We start from the raw sequence: 23,703 nt of genomic DNA on the forward strand, positions 1-23,703 counted from the left end.
ACAGGATGCTGGACTAGATGGGCCATTGGCCTGAACTAGCAGGCTCTTCTTATGTTCTCTCCTGAAGGAACTGCACTGGCTGCCAACTTGTGACCAAGTCAAGATTAAGGTTTTGTTATTCACTGATAGGTTATCTCCCATAAGAACCTGCCCTTGCACTAAGATCTTCAGAGGAGCCCCACCTGGTAGTGTTGCAACCTGGCATCTGGCATCAACCAGGACAAGAGATTTCTCTGCAGCGCTAGCTGCACTGTGCAGGCAAAACATTTATGTTTACCCAGACATTTGCAGATTGCTGATTGCTGGCTCGTTTACTCTCTGTATGATTTATACTTTGTATATTTTGATTTGTTTTAATGAAACTTATGATATTGTTTTAATTCTGCTGTACACCGTTTTGGAACACTGTGTGAAAAGTAGCATATAAATATTTTTATTTATAAATAAATAAATATTTATTTTTGTGTACTTTGTTCATGTGGTTCACATACAGATTGCAACTGTCTATATGGGCTCTGGGCCAACGCATCCGTTTTTGCATATGTACAAATAATTACTATTATTGTTGCTGTTTCATAAATAAGAGAATAAGAAAATAATAATATAAGAAAACCCCAACATTGTTTTCTTCTTTTTTATAAAGTCCAACAGTAATTTATATGAACCATATTTACTATAAACTATATTGTCGTTAAAAAAATTAAATGGCATACATTTGACTAAACCTAGTGTTTATTTGGGGGATTTTATTTTGTTGTTGTTGTTGTTGTTGTTATCATTATCATCATCATTGGTATTGTTGTAAATGGCCAAGACAGCACCTTAATGCCATACTGAGAAAAAAAACATTTTCTCAAAGTAATTGTTGTGCATCACTTACAACTGCTCTAACATTCTGCTTCTTAATCATCTTCCAGCCAATAAATCTTCCACAGAGCTGCTGAGACCGACCTGATCTTCTTGTAACCAATTATGCCAGCTGGATTTCTTATACCCCTCTCAGAATGGGTTAATGGTTTACTTGTTGTAAACAATTTTGATGTTTTTATATGAAATAGCAGTATACAAATATAGTTATAAATAAATACATAAAGCATGATTGGCAGTTGACTTTGGCTTACAAGTGGCTGGAGGGGGACCCTCCTACTTTTCAAGAGGACTCTGTTAATACTATAGAGGGGTGTCATACATACTATTCCCTCTAGAATCCATTATAGGAATACCTCGCATTAACGTACTCAATGGGACCAGAGTGAGTACGTAAACTGAAAATGTCCTTAAAGTGAAGCACTACCTTTTAACACTTTTTTTACCTCTGCTTCATGCTGAGCCTCAAAGCCCCACGCTAAAGCCTCTGCTGCTGCGCTGCCTCTCAGCTGATCGCGATCGCGCCTCCAGTTGATTTGCGGTGGCGCGATCGTGTCTATTTCCACCCCACGCACCGTTAAGTGTCTGTAAGTGTGAAGCAAGCGTACATAAACAGGGGCACGGTGGAGTATGGAGTATGTCCATAAAAGCGAGTGTACGTTAAGTGAAGGTCCGTATAGCGGGGTATTCCTGTATTCTGATCTCGACTCTCCTATGAACTCCTAACATTCACAAAGAAGTCCTGTATGTGTAAACAGACCCACTCACTTCAATGCTGTGGACAGCTCTGCGCATGTAAGGGGATTTGCGCATGAAGCCCTCCTTTTCCCATCCCCAGTTGAAGCAACTGAGGCAGTCCTTATGGACAAGTGAGTTCCACATAGAACTCCATAGCAGGCTCCTTCTGGATTTAATGTTTTCCAAGGGCAGTTTATTCAAATGTGATCAAGCAAGTCAATATAATTTTCTTCCGCTTCCCATAATACCCCCCCTCCTGTCCTTTCTGTGCTGAATACTCAACACTCCTCTGTGTATGCCATGGTCAGGGAAGGAGCTGGGGCATACACACATGGATATGTTGTGAAATGGTGGGAGGTGAATATGGATTTGATCACATCACAACTAATACCACACACTGCCTTTCCTGGCACGGAAGAGGGCCTCTACTATTTTGTCAGACTGTGCCTACAAATATATGCATTTTTTAAAACACTACCATCTCAACAGCATGGCACAGGAAATAAAACCACATCAAGCAAAATAAAACAGCGCATTGAGCAATCAAGTGCTTGGGCTTATTTAGGAGCTTATTTTTAGAGGCAGGGGAAGTCTTAGTCTTGTCAGTGTGGTGGATTCCACTTAGTGGCCCCTGGAATCCAGGACATGCTTGAGGAAATAACTAGTACATGGAACTTTAGCGACTGAGGAATGGGACTCAGGTTCAAGGGAGATTCAAGTCGTACTCAAATCTGACAAAACAAAATTTTTGTCAGGTTTGCCTCCAGCTTCTGACGTATGCCTGTGGACACAGTTGTTCCCCACCTCTCTCTCTACATCCATTGTCACTGCCATGACAGTGGCAATTCATACAGAAATTTGCACCCATAATTTCTGAAATCACACTCCAAATCTGGAGTTTGCTTCCAAGGGGCATTGAGAATTTGTGTTCAAAGCTGATGCAGATATACCTTCTCATGCTCCTCCACCCCTAGAGATAGGATCAACTCTCCCTTGCCAACCCACCACTCACCTTTACCCAAATGTAAAAATGAAGGGATCCTAACTCAGCCTGGCTCCACCCCAGTGTTCCCATAACAGAGTGGTGTGGTTGCCTACAGATAGACTACCTGCTGTTGTCCCTGGATGCGCATGTATTCCATGCGTTGCTTTATGTGTTTGCTTTTGTCTGGGCTGCCCTGCTGGGCTTGCTTCAGCCTCGATGCTGGATTGACCATCTTCATGGCTGGGATTGCGACGCCTCCACCGCTCTGGAAAAAGAACAGATGAAAGGATGACTCTGGAGAGAAGTTAAAGAACAAGACTCCTGATAGCTTACGTAGATAATTGGCTAAGGGCTTGCCACCAGCTCTGCTGCTAGAGTGTCACAAAATATTTGTCAAATGCATCTCTCTCCACCCCCATTGGCTAAGCTATTACAGTCTCATGGGCTATACACAAACATTCTAACTGCTCAGAAAAAAAATCTGCAAAATAATGTTGACACAGAGTTCAGCTTCTATGGAGATGAAAGAGCTATTTACCTCTTGACAGGCTTCTTGTGGAAGAGAGGTACTGCTTATAGTCAAACCTGCTTCATTTGTATTGTACACATGCCCTCAAGCTCTGCTGCAGAGTACAAGAACTTTGAAGGCAAGCAAAATATCCTCCCACCAATGCTACTCTCAATGAGCATATCATACCTGTTGGCCCCCTTTCACCTGCAAGAAAAAGAACCATTTGCTGCTGCCATAGACTCATGAAATTACAGAACAGAATACTTGCACTATCACAATCAAGGCACAATGGAGGTTTGTGGTTTTTAAGTGACCCTGTGCTCCTTTTCGTGCCCCCACTTTCTTTGTCAGTCTAGAAATGCATTAGAGGTTCAGGGAGAGCGGAAAGAGTTGGATGAAGGGTCAAAGAAGGGTCAAAACAAGGTAGCTGAATAGCAGAAAATAACGGAAGAGTGGTAAAGGGTTTTTATTTTTAGCATGTTGCTTTCTTCACACATTGGGTCTGGCCCAGAGCATGCAATCCATACAGGGCAAGCAGTTCCCACCAGGAGACCAGCTGTTTGTAATAATTGTATTATTTAACCCCCACATTAGAGACCTGAATCAGCTTACAACCACCTAGTTCTAAATATATACAGAAAACCATTAAATCTGCAATAGAATCAATAACAATTTAGAACAATATAAAATTAATTTGTTGCTGTTATGTACCTCCAAGTTGATTACAACTTATGGCGACCCTATGAATCAGCTACCTGGTGAATCATGTCTTCTCATGATGTGTCCAAAGTACGATAACCTCCGTTTCATCATTTTAGCTTTTAGTGATAATTCTGGTTTAATTTGTTCTAACACCCAATTATTTCTCTTTTTCGCAGTCCATGGTATGCACAAAGTTCTCCTCCAACACCACATTTCAAATGAGTTTATTTTTCTCTTATTCACTTTTTTCACTGTCCAAATGCATTTATTCATATATGAACTGAAATTGGATCGGAATATGTACATACTGGAATTGTTTCAATTTTCTAGGAAACAAATTTTGATTCTCTTTCTAAATTCAGAATAATTAATTGCAATCCTGTAGTCCCTGTGAGGACATCTCAGGGGTCATAGTATATAGCAATTTCCTCCTCTCCACAGGTGGAGAAGTAGGGTCACTGCTGTTGCTCCTCTGCTGTTGGTGCTCTGACAGTGAAGAAGGCAAAACAGGAGACATTTTGGGAGCAGATCAGGAAAGGCTTTGGATCCTCATTTGCTGGATATGCCCCGGAACACAGAGAAAAATACTCCAGACCCAGGACTGGCATACTGATTTTTCCTCCCACTGGAACTAACGGAGAGGAAAAATACTGGGGGGGGGGAGAGAACTTGAACAGAACAGCAAGAGATGGCAAGAAGCTTTTTTCATTGTCCAACTTTCACATCCATACATAGAGATTGGGAATACCATGGTCTGAATGATCCTGACGTTAGTGTTCAGTGATACATCTTTGCATCTGAGGACCTTTTCTAGTTCTCTTACAGCTGCCCTACCCAGTCCTACTCTTCTTCTGATTTCTTGACTATTGTCTCCATTTTGGTTAATGACTGTGCCGAGGTATTGATAATCCTTGACAAGTTCAATGTCCTCATTAACTGTAAAGTTACATAAATCTTCTGTTGTCATTACTTTAGTCTTCTTGATGTTCAGCTGTAGCCCTGCTTTTGTGCTTTCCTCTAACTTTCATCAGCATTCGTTTCAAATCATTACTGGTTTCTGCTAGTAGTATGGTATCGTTTGCATATCTTAAATTATTGATATTTCTCCCTCCAATTTTCACTCCTCCTTCATCTTGGTCCAATCCCGCTTTCTGTATGATATGTTCTGCACATAGATTAAACAAATAGGTGATAAAATACACCCCTGTCTCACACCCTTTCCAATGGGACACCAATCGGTTTCTCCATATTCTGTCCTTACAGTAGCCTCTTATCCAGAGTACAGGTTGCGTATCAGGACAATCTGATGCTGTGGCACCCCCATTTCTTTTAAAGCATTCCATAGTTTTTCATGATCTACACCAGCCTTTCCCAACCAGTGTGCCTCCAGATGTTGTTGAACCACAACTCCCATCAGCCTCAGCCAGCATTGCCAATGATCAGGAAAGATGGGAATTGTGGTCCAACAACATCTGGAGGCACACTGGTTGGGAAAGGCTGATCTACACAATCAAAGGCTTTGCTGTAATCTATAAAGCACAGGGTGATTTCCTTCTGAAATTCCTTTGTCCGTTCCATTATCCAACGTATGTTTGCAATATGATCTCTGGTGCCTCTTCCCTTTCTAAATCCAACTTGGACATCTGGCATTTCTCGCTCCATAAATGGTAAGAACCTTTGTTGTAGACTCTTGAGCATTACTTTACTTGCATGGGATATTAAGGCAATAGTTCAATAATTACTGCATTCCCTGGGATCCATTTCTTTGGAATTGGGATGTATACTGCATGCTTCCAGTCTGTGGGGCATTGTTTAGTTTTCCACATTTACTGACAATTTTTTGTCAAATTTTGGACAGATTCCTTCTCAGTAGCTTGTAGCAACTCTATTGGTATGCCATCTGTTCCTGGTTATTTGTTTCTTCCAAGTATTCTAAGAGCAGCTTTTACCTCACATTCTAAAATTTCTGGTTCTTCATCATATGGTTCCTCCATGAACAAATCTGTTATCCTTGCATCTCTTTTATAGAGTTCTTCAGTGTATTGCTTCCATCTTCCTTTTATTTCATCTCGGTCGGTCAGTGTGTTCCCCTGTTGATTATTCAGCATTCCTACTCTTGGTTTAAATTTCCCTTTCATTTCTCTAATCTTTTGGAATAGGGCTCTTGTTCTACACTTTTTGTTGTCCTATTTCTATTCAATAACTATTGTAATAGTTCTCTTTGTCCCTATGTACTAGTCACTGTATTCTTGCATTTAGGGTTCTGACCACGTTTCTATCTCCTCTTGCATTTGCTTTCCCTCTCTCTTGAACCATTTTAAGAGTTTCGTCAGTCTTCCATTGAGGTCTTTCTCTCTTTTTAACTAGAGGTATTGTCTTTTTGCATTCTTCCCTGAAAATGTCTCTGACTTCAATCCATAGTTCTTCTAGTTCTCTGTCAACTAAGTTTAAAGCCTCAAATCAGTTCCCTATTTGATCTTTATATTCTTCTGGGATGTTATTTAAATTGTATTTTGGCATTATAATTGCTTTGTTGTTCTTCTTTAGCTTTACTCTCATTTTTGATATTACCAGTTCATGATCTGTATGTACCACAGTCTGCTCCTTGTCTTGTTTTTGCAGAAAGTATGGAACTTCTCCATCTTCTGCAATCAACTATATAATCAATTTGATTCCTATATTGACCATTTGGTGATGTCCACATGTACAGTCATCTTTTTTGGTTGCTCAAAAAATGTGTTTGCAAGAAACAAATTATTGGCTTCACAGAATTCAGTAAGTCTTTCTCCTGCTTCATTTCTGTCTCCTAAGCCCCATTTCCCCACAATTCCTAGTTCTTCTCTGTTCCTTACTTTTGCATTCCAATCCCCCATGATTATCAGCATATCTTGTTTTGGTGTGTGACCAATTTCTTCCTGTACTTCTGTGTAAAATCTCTCCAATTCTCCTGCGTTTGCCACTGGAGCATAGACTTGGATGATGGTTATGTTAATAGGTTTCCTGTTTAATCTCATTGATACAACTCACACAGACCTTGTGTTATAGCTCCTAATTGCTTTTGCTACATCATTTCTCACTATTAAAGCAACCCCATTTCTTAATTTCTCATTTCCTGCATAAAATATTTTATAATTGCCTATAAATTTAACAAGATTAATAGGATCATAGTATCAGCCAAGGCCTTAATAAGGGGTGTCATAATATTATTATATATCCATTCAGGACAAAGGAATGCCTCGCCTTCCAAAATCCTGAAGTGTCCAGCCTGCCAACCTAAGAGATTATAAGAACATAAGAAGAGCCTGCTGGATCAGGGCAGTGGCCCATCTAGTCCAGCATCCTGTTCTCACAGTGGCCAACCAGGTGCCTGGGGGAAGCCCACAAGCAGGACCCAAGTGCAAGAACACTCTCCCCTTATGCAGTTTGAAGCACAGCCTGGGTAAGCCCCCTCCACTTAGGTTCAACACTTTAAAAAGTATCACTGCACAATTCAAACACAAATTCCTGCCTTTCATTGTATTTCCTGATTGTATCCTTTTTTATTGTGCATTCATGATTATTTGTGCTTCTGATGGTATTGAGCTGGTTATACACGATCCCTCTTTCAATAATGTTTGTGCCTGCAAAAATTTCAGGGTGGATATACTGCTTCATTTCCAATCAGTGTATGTCCTGAAGTTTCCTGCTAAGATCTTGGAACTTTTTATATCACAAATGTTCCAGGTTGTTTGTTTTTGTCCCGCTTTTGTTGAGCTATAGCCCAGTGGTTCTCAACCTGGGGGCTGGGGACCCCCAGGGGGGCCGCGAAGTAATCCAGAGGGGGCCATGAACAGTAAAGAAATGGATTTTTTATTATTTTTTTTAAAAAAAGTCTTCACTCTCTCAAGACTGTCTGCTCTCCACTGGCGCTGCAGATGACACCTCCCCCTTGCTCCCAACGAGAGGGGAGGCCTTTTGCTGAAGCGCCAGAGCGTCTTTCAGGCGCACTAAGGGCAGGCATCTGCCTATAAAATACATGGCAGATGCCAAAGGAGGCTGAGGGTGGAGCTACCAGGAAGAAGAGGGGATTACTATCACCAATTCCCATCTCCTCACACTGCTGCTGCTGACAACACCCTTACTTTGAATGAGAGAAGAGGGTTTTTTGTGAAGCAAAAAGAAGCAAGGCTGCAAAGAAAGGCTGCTTTCCCCCTTTCTTCCTGGCAGCCAGCCTGCCTCCCTAGGGGGAGGGGGTCACAAAAAAGTTTCAGGTTATAAAGGAGGTCCCATGCTCATAAAGGTTGGGAACCACTGCTATAGCCCAAGAATACCCCACCACACAACAATAATGCAACAACACTGGGGAAGCATTTTTGAACAACTAATAAAGCAGAATGATATGTAGACGGTCTGGTATAAATTCATCACAAATGCTCTGTTATTGCATCAATTACAGGTTGCAGAACACATCTGCAAAAAAACCACCAGTCTGGAGGGAACCATAATCTAACCTCCATGGAAACTTTGTGCAAGCAAATCAGGATGAATGCTCAACGAACAGGAGGTGCCTCAAGAAAGCCCAGCCTCCTAATCAAATAATCACAGTGTATTTCAGTGCACGTTAGGATTGTTCCATTAACTGAAATTCACATTTTAGGAAGACAAACAACTGCATCAGTGGTATGAAAGGCTTCTAAAAGGGCCTATTTCTCAGAATAGACACAACACTTTTTCCTCAGGGCTCAGTTCTTCAGAGAAGTCCATTAGGGAAGATGGAAAAGCATATTTCTGATAGACATATTGCTAAGAATAGGAAAAAGGAAGAAAAGGGGAAGCATGACTTGCTAGCCTAATCTGTTGTAATTCAAGTTACATATTTTATATTTTAGGGAGTTCTCACATAAGCTGCAAACTTACCTGTTCTTATTTTTGCACTTCATTTACAGTGCTGTCCTATGTGCCCTCCCATGGTGCCAGGGAGGCACTATTTTGCAAGCTGCTTTGGCAACTCTATAAAATTTGAAAGTCTGCAATTGCTCCTACAGAAGGAACCTGTGCTGCAAAACATGTTGAGCTGTAATAAATCTTATTAGTCGGCCCTTTTGAGAAACTTCTGTTTTTTGTGCTCTTTCTGATATTTGTGTCTCCCTCGTGGTTTGGTTTTTAATCTACTAAGAAGTAAATCTCATTGAAGTCAATGGGACTTGGTCGTTGGGTATAGGATTACATCTTTACAGTGCTATTCTATACATGCCTACTCAGAAGTAAAACCCATAAAATTAAATGAAACCAGAAGTGTGTGAAAGAAAGTCAGAAAGGATAACTGATCCCCCACTACTGTATTCTGCTATTACGTTTTATTATCTATTATGATTGTATTACAATGATTTGATATTGGTTTTGAGGTCTGATTTCTTGCAGGGGTGGGAACCTCAGCCGCAGGGCCAAATGCGGCTGTCCTGCCCTCTCTGCCCAGTCCTTGGGATTCTTCCCAGGCCACGGCCCTCACTCAAGTGCTTGTGCCTGGCTTTGCACCTTCAAGTGCTTGTGCCTGGCTAGATGTGTCCTTGACTTGTTGATAACGCCTCTTCCTTGACTGGTTGTAGGATGAAGAAGGGGGTGTGTGAGAGAGAGTATGTGCATGCATGTGTGTATAAATAATATTTATTCCCCACCTTTCTTCCAAGGAGCTCAAGGTGACATACATGGTTCTCCTCCATTTTATCCTCACAACAATCCTGCAAGGTAGGTTAGGATGAGAAACTGTGACTGTCCCAGGGTCATCCAGCAATCTTCAATGGCTAAGTGAACTCAAGTGAGGGGTTCAGTTTGCAGGCCCAACAGGCAGCTGCTTGTTTATTTCCGGCACCGCCACCGCCAAGGAGAGCTATTGCAGAAGACAGGAGGCGAGGCTGACGTGACAGTTTCCCCTTTATTTATATGTATGACTTTTGTGTGGCTGCAGTGCAGCCTACCGCACGAAGGGAAGAGTCACATCCATTGCCACTTTGGTCTCTGGCCCCACCTATCACTAGTATGTGGCCCTCAGAAAGTTGCCCATAAATGAATGCAGCCCTTGGGCTGAAGAAGGTCCCCCAACCCTGATTTATTGGATTTGTTTATAGCTATGTGTTGGGGGTGAAAGTGGGAATACATAGCTCTTTTGAACAGGAACTGCAGTTGGTAATCATTGCCACTTGACCAAGAGGGCTGCGGGTGAAAAAGAGAGAAATTATTCCAAACAGATTGCCAAGCAAAAGAGCAAGGAGGTAAGAAATTTTATTGACTGTGTCCAAGAACAGTTTGTGATACAAAAGATGAACGACAAAGTCAGAAATAGGAATAATTTCGCTCCAAAATAAAGCCCGTGAGAAACACAAACTTGTATGCCTTACCCTGCGAAGCCAAGCCTGGTGACAGCACCGACTAACAAAAAGGGGGAAGTAATAGGAGAGATACAAGAGGAGGTTGATATGATGAGGCATGATTTAACTAGATAATTCCCAACATGTTTTGGCTGTCATCATCATGGGAATTTATCAAATAGTAAACTAGACACAAAATGTCATACCCCTTATGACATCTTGGAAGTGGGCTTTCTTTGGTAGTGGCATCCCACTGTCTGGAACACTTTCCCAAGCGCTGCTTGTGAGTTGGAAACAGTGACAAGCTTTAAATGCCTCCTGAAGACTCATCTATTTAGGCAGGCTTTCCCTGGCTCCTGAGATTAATCATGCTACCCTGTTTTTTATGTTTCACTGAATTTTATTGATGGATTCTCTGCTTTATTGATGTATTTCTTGTTTTTGTTTATACTCGTATATAGTTTTTTTCTTTTTTGTAGTCTTCTTATTGTGTTTTATACAAACCACTTAGGATTTCCTATATTTAGTGGTATATTAATAACAATAACAACAATACAGTATTAAGTGGCAGTCACCTGATGGCTAACTCATGATACTGTCTCCTTAATAATGTTACAATTTCTATAGACTTACACCTCATATTTTGCACAGCAAATAGATTTTGCCTCTTATTTGCTTCTTTTCAAGCTTCATATTTGCATCTTTTACTCATTTCCGGGGCAGCATCCTTCTCCTGGCAGAATTTGAGGCAGAATTTGTGGCTAGCAGAGATCAAGGTAAACTCTGGCTGCCAAACATCTTTTCTGAGTTCTATTTTTTGAAACTGCTGTGAACAGTTTTGGGAGGTGCTCATCAAATTAACAACCTTGATTCTCATTTACTCATTTTGGCAACATGAAAGAAACTTAATGAGTGAATTATCACTACTAACGCCCTCTTTTAAGAGTTGCATGGTTAAATGCAAGTGTGGTGTAGTGGTTAAGGTGTTGGACTACGACCTGGGAGACCAGGGTTCGAATCCCTACATAGCCATGAAGCTCACTGGGTGACCTTGAGCCAGTCACTGCCTCTCAGCCTCATGAAAACCGTATTCATAGGGTCGCCATAAGTCGGAATCGACTTGAAGGCAGTACACATACACACACTCAATCAAAAATATATCCATTCACAAAGACTGCTTGCTTTGGGTCCCCACAATCACATATATCCAAGTCTCAGCTTACTCCTTTCTTTCCTTCCTTTTTTTCTTTGGAGTGGGGGGAGGGGATAGGAGTGGTGTGAATTCACAACTGAACGTGGGGGGGGCAGGGACCAAATGCAATCCTCCAGGTCTAGCCAGCCCTTGAAACTCTCCCCAAGCCCATCCCCTCCACAGACCACACCTCCTTGAGTGATTTTGCTTAGCTGGAATGTGTTCTTGAATTTAAACATTAGATTTAAGTTCTTGAAAGTAAGTATTAAAATCCAAGATGCCTTTTAAAAAGAAGCATGCATACTAGGTGAGAATGAACCTGCACCATTAAAATCCTTTTTTATAAGAAAGGATTTGAGAAGGGTTTGTTGAACATTTAATGACTGATTCCTATTGCTCTGGTACCTGTAGAAACAACATGGTGGATAGAAGGGGAGAAGGGACGAGGCAGAGCCCCCAATCCTATTTTCACTGCTGAAATAGCAAAACAGAAAAGAAAGCTTTGTGCATATGTGGAATGCCTCTCAGCAGCAGACGACCGTGGTCTCTGTCTGATCCCACATATATAGAATTAGGGAAAAGAGCTTCCAAAACAGAGGGCAGCTTTAAGGCAAACTTGAGTTCAACACCTCTTTTTTAACAAAATAAATAAATATCCATCCTTAGTGGAAATTGCCTTGATTCATCACATGGGACATTGATTCTGGTATTAAATTCAACAGATTTCCAAATGAGAAACCAGCACATTTTCCCAATCCATCTCAATACAGGTCAGAGTTAAGTTCAAATAGGAACTATATGTGTGGTGTGGTACCATCTTCTTCAATTGACCTCAGTGCTTCAAAAGCAAGGTGCAAATCATCATGTAACCCTGCCACAACAGAATAGCTAGCAAAGTTACAAGTGGGATCTATAACAAAATATTGCAATGTGGAGTGTTCCTGTTCAGGGTTCCAGCCAGCCAGCCAGCCAGCCATGCTGTCTTTCAGGAGACTCCATTCTATTCTCCTCCCCCCTGACTTCCATCAGCAGTCGGTCAGCATTCTGCCATTGAGCCAGCTCTGTCATTATTGGGCAGTTTTTGGGTTTTCCCCTCATTAAGGTGTTTTTTCCCCTAACTTTTTTTGTACTTCTGCAAACCTCGGGGTTCCTCCAGACCCCTCTTGTGAATAGATGGTTTTGTTTTGACTTCCAGCCAAATGATTCTAGACGGGTGCTTAATATTGCAAAAGGGTCATTCAGATATCACAAAAGGGTCATTGTCAACAGGTTTTTTTAACATTGGATTTTCTGTGGAAGAGGTAAATCTAAATTATATGGGGGGAAATAATATGGGCTGACAGTTCAATGACAGTGATGTTGTGTGGATTCTAGGGTTGTTGGAATCTATCAATTTTGGTTTCTTTCACTTTCTAATTTTTCTAGTTTTAAGATCAGAACTCCACAATTTCATGGTAGCTTGCAATTTTTTAAAACAAGTCCTCATAAAAATTCATCAGCATCGTAGTGCAAATTTCTTTGAATATACATGTTTGCAAAGCAATCTTCCCTAATATAATGCATTTTTGTATGTTATTTTCACTAATGTATGCACTGTGGTCCACATTTTACCTTAGCATTATCAGCTGGACAGCTGCATTGCAAAACTCAGAGAAGTGCAAATTTCAAAAGATGGCCACATTTCAGTATGCATATTGTTTGTAAAGTGCAAATTAGGTAGCTTCATCTTTAAATGCAAACTGAATAGAACAGCCCTTCCCAGCCTTTGAGTCCCCATATGTTGACAGGCTACAGTTTCCATAATTCCTGACCATTGGCAATGCTGGCTGAGGCTGATGGGATTTGTAGTCCAGCAACATCTGGGGACCCAAAGGTTGGGAAAGGCTGGTAGAATTTCTCCTCTATGCCTAATGGATGCTGCAAAAAAACTTGCATGCATGAGGAGTACCAATCCCACAATAGCCACCTGTCTGGAAGCACTCATAAGTAACAGTACTCATAGCTCACATTGGAAATAGAGACAAAGAGAAGAAGTTCATGGTTTCTAGAAATTCTCCTGCCCCAACTGAACCTTCTTTGGGGTAGCATTTTGCACTATGTCTCTGGTCCACCTATAACCATCAATGTTCCGTTCTACAGCAAACTTGCTAAACCGTAAACCCCAGGACATTTTACCATCCACAATATTCGTATGTAAAACATTCATATGCCTCACAAACATCGGAAAGTTATAAGTCCATTCCCATCTCCAGCAAAGGATTTTACATTTGGGGAGTCTCCACGTTAATTCTGCCCTATTTAGAATGAGACAATGCTGAGAAGTTTCGCAGGAGTTATGTCACAAAGCAAAATCAAAGAGTTTGCTTTAAGTCAACAACGCCAACCCTAATGTTGAGCGTTATCTTGCTTCAGGTTCTTTGGCTGTGGAAAGGAAAAGGAAGGATTCTGGACCGGTCCATAGGGCTCACCCTTCTCCAGGGGTTCACTAAGAGAAATGGAAATTTTTCAGATCCATTCTAGGAGGCCCAAACAGCACACCACTCTTCTGGCTACAGATGACAGAAGGGAAGGTGGGGGATACTATCAAATCCGTCCATATATAAAGGCCTATCTGCCTTCATTGAGGAGAGGAAAAGAGCCTATAAGCAGATTGGGGCGGGAGTGGGGAGAAAGTGTGCTACTTCTGAAGGGCACTACAACCATAGCACAAATTTAACCCTTTTGAAACCAATTTAACTGCTTTGGTTTCTCCAAAGAAGCATAGGAATTGTAGGTTTCTAAGAGTGTTTCAAATTAAAGGTCTGGGAATGAGGTCGGCCCAAGACAAATTGCTACCTCATGCAAAGGACTAGATAACTCCTTTCCCATGTACAAAGCCAACCAGATTGGCAGTTGAATCTTTCGTCAACATTGGCATGAAGAACACAGGTGTGGAGAAATCATTCATTTTAAGTTTATTTCTGAGGTAAAGTTTTCCTCAAAGCAAAACTTCACCTCAGAAATAACTTTAAAAAGAATGATTTCTCCACACCTAGCAACAGGACAACATCCTTCATCACACCGGAGGGTAGGGGGTGCAGGTTGCATGGTACGCGGGGCTCTGCTGGCTCTACACTACCTCAGCACCTGCCATCTGAGGCGGTTGGCTCACTCTGTCTAAATATGACTTGTATTTTAATATGTATTTTGTATTTTCCTTTTACATGTTTAATTGTGGTAGCCTATGGCTCTGAGCAATAAAGATTCATTTCACTCTGTTTAACTGTAGGGCTGGTTCTGCTGGGAACCCCCTTTACAGAAGTTCATTTTCCCAGAGTTTCTTGGCTAGGTGAGAGCCATGACAGTTCAACAACAAAGCCTTGGGCAACTGGTTTGCATTTGTAGCTCAGATTGCCCAAAGAGGGTGTTGCTCTTTAATTTCTGTTATGAGGCAGTCCTCCTTACATTTCAGAGACAGACTTGGTGAGGAAGAAAAAAGCTAGTACAAACAGCATGCAGTAATGCATAGTAAATAATCAGACTAAGACCATCAAAACCATTTTCATAGCCACAAATAAAGAGCAGCTCAAACAAGTGGAAGGGGTTTCATCTGGCTTCCTAGCAAGACTGGACTTGAAATTCCACTTAAAGATACAGTTTTCCAGAGACCCAAAGTCCAGCCTCTAAGACATTTCACACCTTCTTTCTTAAGAGCAGATGAAATCTTGAAAGGACAGACAGGAGAGAAGACTTTCAAGGAGGAATCTAGAGGTACAGCAGAACAAGAAGAATATATATAAAAAGTGAACCTGTGGGTTGTCGTTCAACAGGAACTGAGGTTTCGGCAGCAAAGCAGGTTTAGAACTAGTTGGAGAAGAGTTGGGTCGGCTGTTCACTTTATACCGTTTTAAATTGTAGCAATCTGACTCCACAACCATGAAACCAGCATGGTTGCTTCTGGGCACATTCATGCCCATCTTTCTTTCTCCACTTTTGGCATTTTTGTGTCCCAACTGTCTAAGAAGATTTTGAGGAAATATAAGCTCAGTAGATGTCTGGCTGCTAATTTCACTAATAGTCATTTCCAGATCTCTGATGGTCTCTTCCAGGTTGTCCAGCCTTTGGTAAGTGTCTTTGCAAATCTCTCGGCTTCTTGTGGTCATCCCATCAAGAGAAGCACATTTGTTTTGTTTCTCTTCTAGAATCATAGTCAGTTCCCTCTCTATGTTTATCTCATCCTCGCTTGTGCTGGCACCAACAGGATCTAGGGATTGCTCTGGAGATACTGTATCATACTCAATAGCTTCTTTGTTTCCAGGGGATTTTGGATTCTGCAAAGGGAAACATGTTTTGGAAACATCTGTCAGATTATTTCTCTGCATCTGTGTGCAAGCAACATCAGGATCTTTCACAGCTATTGGTACCTCATCTGTGTTCTGATCAGCTTCCTTGTTTTTTGATTCTGCACTGCTATTTCTCTTATCCAATCCCAAGAGTATATCACTTCCTCTCACGAGTGAAGAAAATATCTTATATCCATATGTGACCTCTGCTAAGATGACAGATACTTGGTTGTCTGGTGTATGGATCCCAGCCTCTTGGGCAGATGTTTGTAAACTATTTGCTTGCTTGTCCCCAATATTCATAATATTTTCTCCTTCCAGCTGAACTTTATCATCCTGTGATTTTTTTGTTGTTTCAAATGCCACTGCTCCTCCTTCTCCCACATGACCAGTGTCACAAGTAAGCCCAGTTCCAGGCAGACATCCCCAAGACCTCAATTTTGCTGGCAGAGAATGGATGCATGTTGAGGTCTTATTGGACAGATCAGATGGTTCACAAACTAAAGGTTTCAGCTTCCTTTCATCCTTGCTCAGCTTTCCCATCAAGACCATTGGACTCTCTTTTATTTCCACTATAGTCCGTCCAAAGACTCCCAAGTGTCCTCCGGTGCATTGGTGATTACGGGTCCAAGGACTGCATACGTCCATATCAGCTTCTGGCTGAGATTCAGGAAATGGTAGGCTGGACACCCACTCAGAAAGGGCAATATGAGGAAGGTTGGAATTGTAATCAGATGGAGGTTTTGAGAGTCCTGACTCCTAAGGGAAAATTCAGACAAGAATTATTGAGGTGGGAGGGAGTTTGCTGGGTGAACAAAAGGAACGAGGATCTTCTCTGTTCAAGACTCTAGCGAGTTCTTAATAGTGTGTCTGGATTAGTCTGTTTGCCCAGCTGGACCATTCCCTTGCCTAAAGATGTGCATCCATTGAAGGGCCTGGAAAACTGGGCCAACCAAGTGAAGTTGGAGACAGAGCAAAATGGCAAACGATGATAGCAGAGCAGACCTGACTCCAATCACAAGTCAACACCAAACTCCTGTAAAGCAATACGGATGTGAGGACTTCAGTTGGGAAAGTGGCAGACGAGTGCTAGGGATGGCCAAATCCATCAGTTTTAGCTTTTCTCTGTTTCTCTTTTTTTCCAATATTAAGTTCAGTTCTCCACATTTCCACATCAGTTTGTGAATTTTTGTTGTAAAAGTCCTCATGAAAATTCATTAGCACTTTAGTGCAAATTTCCCCTAATATGCACATTTTTGTGCACTTTTATCTAACATAATGCATTTTTGTATATATATATGCACATTTGTGCACCTTTTACCCTCGTATATGTGCTTTTGCACGCACTACTTGGCTGGAGAACTGCACTGCAATTTCAGATCAGTGCGAATTTCAAAGATGGCTGTGTTTCGTTTGCGTATTTTTTCAGAAAATGCGAATTAGGTAGGTTCGCCTTTAAATGTGAATTGAATCAAATTTCTTCTCTGTTCCTAGTGCTGATTAAACCTTTCCCACGTGCTGGCTTTTCTCTCAGCCAGGCTCCAAGACTAGGAATGAGCATGACATGGGGGAGGGCGGGGGGAGAGAAGCAACTTGAGACGGGAAGAACTATGGGATAAAAATGATGAGCAGAGGGTTTAACAGCCCTATTCTGCCTGCTGCTTTTTCACTTAAAATTGCCTCCTCTCCCATAATTTACAAGTATTTCGGGGCAACATGAGTTCCAAGACAAGTGTCTGCTGCCATTGTATTTAGTTCTAACTATGGATGCTTTTTTTTTTCCAGGGAGGTAAGGGCAACAAGGCATCCAACCCCTGAAGTGGCCACCTAAATCTACAATTATAGTAATTCTGCCTCTGGCACATGCCTTCTGATGTTGTTTTTCCCTATGTGTAGACTGCTATCTTTCCCTCTGGCCTAGGCTGAACATATCCACATTAAGGCAGGGCTGAAAATGCCACCCTCCCTTTCATGGGGCCATTTGTTTTTCATGAAAGTTCAAGGGCATTTTTGGAAACTTTCCAGGGAGGGATACATGCAAGGTGACAGCTGTTGTGTAGTTAAGTCTTTCTTTTAACTGTTTTTAAAAAACATATCTTGGCTGTCTCTTCAAGTACAATCACAGTAAGCCTCAGGGGCCTTGTGGCTTTTTCACCTTGAGAATGGCCCAGTGGAAACAACACTGCATCATGCTCTCTCCATCCACTCTTCTGAAATACCACTACCATCAGGCTCCTCCCTCAGCTGTCACCTAGCAGAAGCCATATTCCATCAGGCTAAAGGAGAGGGAGAAACAGGACTGCAGAGCCTCTCTATGAGCACTGCTGGGAGACCAGCAACTTTTGGCTCCTCCTCTCCATTTCAGCTTGTCATTACAACAACTTTGAAACTAAGAATTACTGCTTGAGCATGCTTTTTTCCTCCTCCCAATCAGTTTTCCTTTTGTGTCATGTCTTTTAGATTGAAAGCCTGAGAGCAAGGACTGATACCACTGATATTTGGAAACCACTCTGGAAGCCTTTTTCGACTGAAGAGTGGGATAAAATGTGTTAAATAAATAAATAAATAAATGTCTTTTTAAAAAGTGTTTAAAAGATTTTATGCATAACCCTCTGCTGCCTCATATCTCTCAGATAAGTAGGTCCCTCCTGAAGAATTTAAGAGATTTTATCTAGCCCAGCAAAATCACAAAGAGCGTTGTGGTCTGTATGAAGATTGCCAGGCCAAATACTTTGGCCCAGCATTAATCCAAGTATTTCAGTCTTTTCTTAAATGTTTGGATTTCAAGTTGCTTTATCCTCCTTGTAGTTTTCTCTTTTATATCTCAACATCCTTCTTGAATTATATGTACATGTAGTGGCCTCATATTGAGTCAGACCATTTATTACTACTGAACATATTTTTATGGACCATCAATCCCTGTACACAGTCTACACATATGGAAAAACAACATCAGAAGGTCCAGCCATCCCAATACAATCTACACTGACTGGCAGCAGTTCTTCAAAGTCTCACACTGGGATCTTTCCTGGCTCTTCCTACCAGAGTTTTTAACTGGAGTTGCTGAACTCAGGAGTTTCTGCATGCAAAACAGGTGCTCTGCCACTGAAAAAGGAGAGGAAACATATGAGTTGCCTTATTCTGAGTGGGTCCACTGGTAGATTTATCCCAGTGCCATTGACTCTGATTAGAAGTGAGTCTTTGGGTGGGGTCTTTTACCTGTGATCATTTTAACTCGACATGCCAGGAACTGAATCGAGGGATTTGTGTATGCAAAGCACATTCTATAATGCTGAGTATAAAGCCCCTCCCCTCCTTGTGATGCCCTTCCCACCCGTAAACAGACCATGGGCCATTCATGGATCACTGTGTCATGTCTCTGTGGAACCACAAATTCTACCAACAATATGCAACAACCTTGTTAATATGTACATACAGTAATGCAGTGGCAAATTCAGAAGTGCTGGGTCTCTATGATTGTCACAGCTATGTGTGATAGCTCTTCAGAGCAATGCCCCTTTTCCCACTTTCCCTCATCTCCCTTGGTCTGCGTGTCATTTCTGTGTCCAAACTCCACTAACAGATGTCCCTAGCAGCCAATTAGCACAAAAGGAGAGTCTGCATGTTAGCTACTGAGAAGAGTCTTCTCTGTGGCTGACTCACCTGCTTTCACTCTGATTGGCTCCAATCAGCACGAAAGGACAAGGACTCTTCTCAGTGGCTAACATGCTCCCCTTTCATGATGATTGGCTCATATGTAGGGACTTGGTAGGGACCCTGCTCCTCAAAAAGTAAGTGCTCTATGACACCCTGCGACCCCAGACAACTACACCCATGTGTACATGACAGTTTATGACAGAATGAAAAGGAGGTAGATTAACAAGCAGTTGTTGACCTTCTTTCAACTCTGATCTTTGATTCAGCCCTTGAGTATGCAAAGAGATCAGAGATTGCCCGTGGGTCTGAATGATTAATCCCCTGTATTTTTCAATGTGGTTCTCAGAGAAGAGAGCTACAAAGAGTTTCAAGGAGCACATCACTACCACCACCCAACCAAGCAAAGAAAACTAAAAATTTTGGAGACTGTGTTGGGTTTTTTTGTGTTCTGTGGCAATAGTGCCCATCCCTTCCAGGTCCAGTAGTCCCTAAGGTAGCTCCCTCCACCCTGTTTTGTAATCCATCATGCTTACCTGGGCTCCTGACGCATGGGCTCGTGGGAGACTGAAGCTTGCTCCAGCTACATGATGGCCAGCAGTAATAGCAGCCTAATAGTAGAACAGTGCAATGGAAGGGTTACAGTGCTCCCAACTACCCTTGTTAATATGACAAAGAGCAAAAATGGGGGATACCTTGATCTGGTCAGCATGGAATAATACAGCAAGAAAGTGGGTCTCCATCCCCATCCTCCCATTGATTTTCCCAAGAGGAATTGGAAAGATGGAAGGATGAAGGGCAAGCAGGCCAACTTAGATAAGCAATGAGTGGCTTGGAATTTTAAGCAGCCACTTCTGTTCAAACCAGCCATGAATTCCTTAGCATGGGTGGGCAGGCACTCTGGACATGCACAGTGGTACTCTCTTCTTTAATGTTATTTCAATAATGCCAGAGCAATATCTGACACTGAGAAAGGAGCCCTGTTTGGTTCTTACAACTGAATGAAGAAGCACCTTCCCCAAAAGGTGTGTGGATATGGATATGCATAGTTGCAGACAGAGATTTGGCAGAGATGGAGTCTTCACTGAGATGTACCTACTTTTCTTAACAGAATTGGGGCTCTGCCCCATATAGATCTAACTGTGTGATATCAATATATTACAGAAGATTAAACAGATTTACATACACCTGCTTGATTTAGCATGTTTTATTTTGCTTCTAAAATGCAGGATTTCAAAGAATACTCAGAACTTTTTTTAGAATATTTTACACTGAAGTATAAATATGTCAGGAAACACTGGAAGGAAGGAAGGGCATAAAGACTGAGAATGGGGTAGGGCAGACTATTATAATCACGGGGAGGGAGGGTGAGGGGTGGGCAAGGCACGTGTTCCAGCCTCTGGACCACTAGAAGTCTTGCTCAGCCCTTTCTGATATTGAAACTTTCTTCAAAGCCATAAGGAGCAGAAATCTTAAATGAAAACAGAGATTCTGAAAAGGCCATATTCAATGCTCTGTAGGTGTATACTATACAAGTACGGTCTTACTATAAGGATGGTACTACAAGATGTGACAGGGCACATCCCAAACTGTACTGTGCCAAAGAAGGGGGTGGGAGATTTAAACAGCAGTACTGGGCAGGCGGATGGTGGGTAGGGTGAAGCTGAACTCTTCCCCCACCTGCCCTTTTCTCCCAGAAACTGCTTCTTTTCAACCATTTTTCTCCCAGCAGATGCTACCTAAAGTCATGGAACTTCACCAAAAGAAAAATGGCAATCAATCAATCAATCAATAGCAGGTTCAGGGACAAAAGAGCAGTGCTTAGTTCTCCTACCCCCCGACCTTGCGTTTTAAATCTCCCTTTGACCCATGGCAGCAGCCTGATCTTAACATGTGGTTCTGCCACTAACATGTCTTGTTTGGCCCAGGTCTCAACTCCTCTCTCCCGGAAAGACTCAGGGGTACAATGATCAAACTGGACAAATTTGTGAGTTGCTATGTAGTCCCTTTAAATGAGCAAGTGAGACAACAAAAACCACAAACCATGCAAAAACTGCTTTGGAAGTGCCAGGCTACAGCCTGTGATGGTATGAAACAGCCTCCCCCAGCCAGATGCCCTCCAGATGTTTTGCACCACAGCTCCTATCATCTTTGACCATTGGCCATGCTGATTGTGGCTGATGGGAGTTGGAGTCCAAAACATCTGGAGGGCACCACACTGGAGAAGGCTGGTCTGCAATGACAATTATTTGGAACATTATGGACCCTTCAAGTGCCATCTTGAAGGCATGTCCCCCACAAGACCTGATGAAGGTGGACCCAAATGAAGGCTATTTGACACAACACCAGTCTAAATTTTGTGTATTGCAGCCTAACTGGTTATCTGCAACTTGCCTTGTGATAAGGCTAACCTTGTTGTCTTCCATACAATGAAAACCCTTTAATCATCTCAAAGTATAATTTATAGGCAGAACCAAATGGTTTATTTACAATGCAAATATATATCAGTTTTGCTTCATTCCAGGTTAACTGTGATTGCTTCCCCCCAAGATTCCTGGGAACTGTAGTTTAGAGAGGATAGGCAGGCAGGCAGGCAGACAAATGCGGAGAATTCTCTGTTGGAGATCTCCATTATCTCTTGCAAAACTGTGGTTCCCAGGGATCACTGAAGAGAAAGAAGCTGGTAGTGTAGCCATGCCCACAGAATTAAAAAAAATTTGGAAGGGATTTAGAAGTCAAGCAGTTCAATCCCTTGCACATAAGGCAAGTCCAATTGTCCATGGGCACCTTGCACATTCTGCCCACACAACCCAGCCCATAGCTTGCCGCAAGTAGAGAGCAGCCACACCCCAGAAAAGATGTACGTAGAGCACAGTCCCAAGCAAGAGAGTCAAGCTACAAGAAGCAAGTGGAAGATAAAAAAAATAAGTCCCATGGTAACTGCCAATGTAATTTGGGGAAATTGTTCTTCCCTATCCTAAACAAGGATCCTTGAGCATGAGCAAAACCCATCCGTCAATTCATCTTGAGAACATTTTATTGGGTGCCACTTCAGATCACCCAACATTCAGTCTCTATCACGGCAGCTCCTGAAGCTGCCTGAGTGGGGGGGGAGCCCAAGATCCTTTGCAAGAGGAGGGTATGGCACTTCCTAACCCCAGTGGACCATCACTGAGGCATTTCAAGAGAAATCACTAAATATTCTTAACAGCATCCAACTCTGCAATGAACTAAGTGAGGTCTTTTGTCTCCCACACTCTTCCAGATATTGCAGAATTTTTTTTTACACCTCTAATATCAATTATGAAAAACTTTTGATTTCCAAGGATTATAAAGCAGACTGTTGACTCAAACCAAAGATAATACCAGAGCAGAAGTGCCCTGGTTGGGGGAGATGAGATAAGAAGGTTGAGGCTCTCTCTAAGCCTTATGGCTTTTTTACATTTTAGGATGCATGCACATGGAAACTAGCAATGGGAACAAGCACCCAGGCTCTTCCCAAAGGATGTGGTATGCACTGCAGTCTGGAGATCCTGTTGTTTCTAAGTGCAGGCAAAATCATAATGCAAGCAGAAAGAGTGAGGTACCCGCGACAAACAGTGGTCAACACTTGGGATTCCACCCCAGCTCAAACTTTCCTGGTATTCTCTAGGGGTGATCCAACAGCCCAGACATACATCCCTTTGAAAGAACCACACATAGTGCCCACTGGATCCCATGCTGTGTCAGTACAATGCACACTAGTTTGTGTCAGATGAGTGATTTGGAGAAGAGTGAAAGAGCCATTAGTTTGCTAATGTACAGAGAGGAAGAGAAAGAAGCATTTACAAGGGCTGCAGAAACGGAAGAGGAATCCTGTTAGTGGTGCAGTGATGGGTAGCTAGTCAGAGGGAAGGAAGAGAAGAAGGGAGTTGCAATCTGTCCAAGCAACAGCTGTTACCTTCCATCCTTCGGCTGCTATGGTGGCCCCATTGGGCCACATGTCTGTGGCAGGCGTGAGTGGGTCACAACGGAACTTAGGAATAAATGAAGAGCTTCTCTGAAATACCTGAGGAAGTCAGAACATGGAAGGTGGTTGTGTTTTTTTTTTTTTACAATAATGTTTATTCAAATTTTCATAAAACAAACAAAACAAAATCATAAAACATTCAAAGACAAAAAACAAAACAAAACAAAAATGATTAAACAAAAAAATAAAATGTTGACTTCCCATTTGTCGCAGATCAAATCAGTTGTAGGTCTACAATATATAACAATCCTGTCTCTTAAATTATATTATAAAATCACTTTCCTCCAGTAGTTATCTTAATTAATCATCAAATCTCATAAACATTACTTTATTCTTTCCACAAAAAGTCAAAGAGAGGTTTCAATTCTTTAAGAAATAT

At 41.9% G+C, this 23,703-nt stretch overlaps 1 protein-coding gene across 19 annotated transcripts in view; it reads right to left on the minus strand.

The window, feature by feature from the left end:
• Positions 1-23,703, minus strand: part of SRCIN1 (SRC kinase signaling inhibitor 1) — a 183,990-nt gene that overhangs the window by 15,988 nt on the left and 144,299 nt on the right. For 15 of the 19 annotated variants that reach the window (XM_061589047.1, XM_061589045.1, XM_061589036.1 and 12 more), the window contains 3 exons: positions 23,256-23,363; positions 19,852-19,926; positions 14,994-16,420 (listed from right to left, as the gene is read on the minus strand). In XM_061589047.1, the coding sequence (XP_061445031.1) occupies positions 15,026-16,420; positions 19,852-19,926; positions 23,256-23,363 (1,578 nt within the window). In that variant the 3' untranslated portion in view covers positions 14,994-15,025. Of the gene's footprint in view, positions 1-1,241; positions 1,453-2,714; positions 2,856-14,993; positions 16,421-19,851; positions 19,927-23,255; positions 23,364-23,703 lie in introns of those variants that run through there. The other 4 variants (XM_061589050.1, XM_061589051.1, XM_061589052.1 and 1 more) reach the window with 4 other exon arrangements.

This window comes from Rhineura floridana, chromosome 11, assembly GCF_030035675.1.
Source record: "Rhineura floridana isolate rRhiFlo1 chromosome 11, rRhiFlo1.hap2, whole genome shotgun sequence".
Classification (NCBI taxonomy): domain Eukaryota; kingdom Metazoa; phylum Chordata; class Lepidosauria; order Squamata; family Rhineuridae; genus Rhineura; species Rhineura floridana.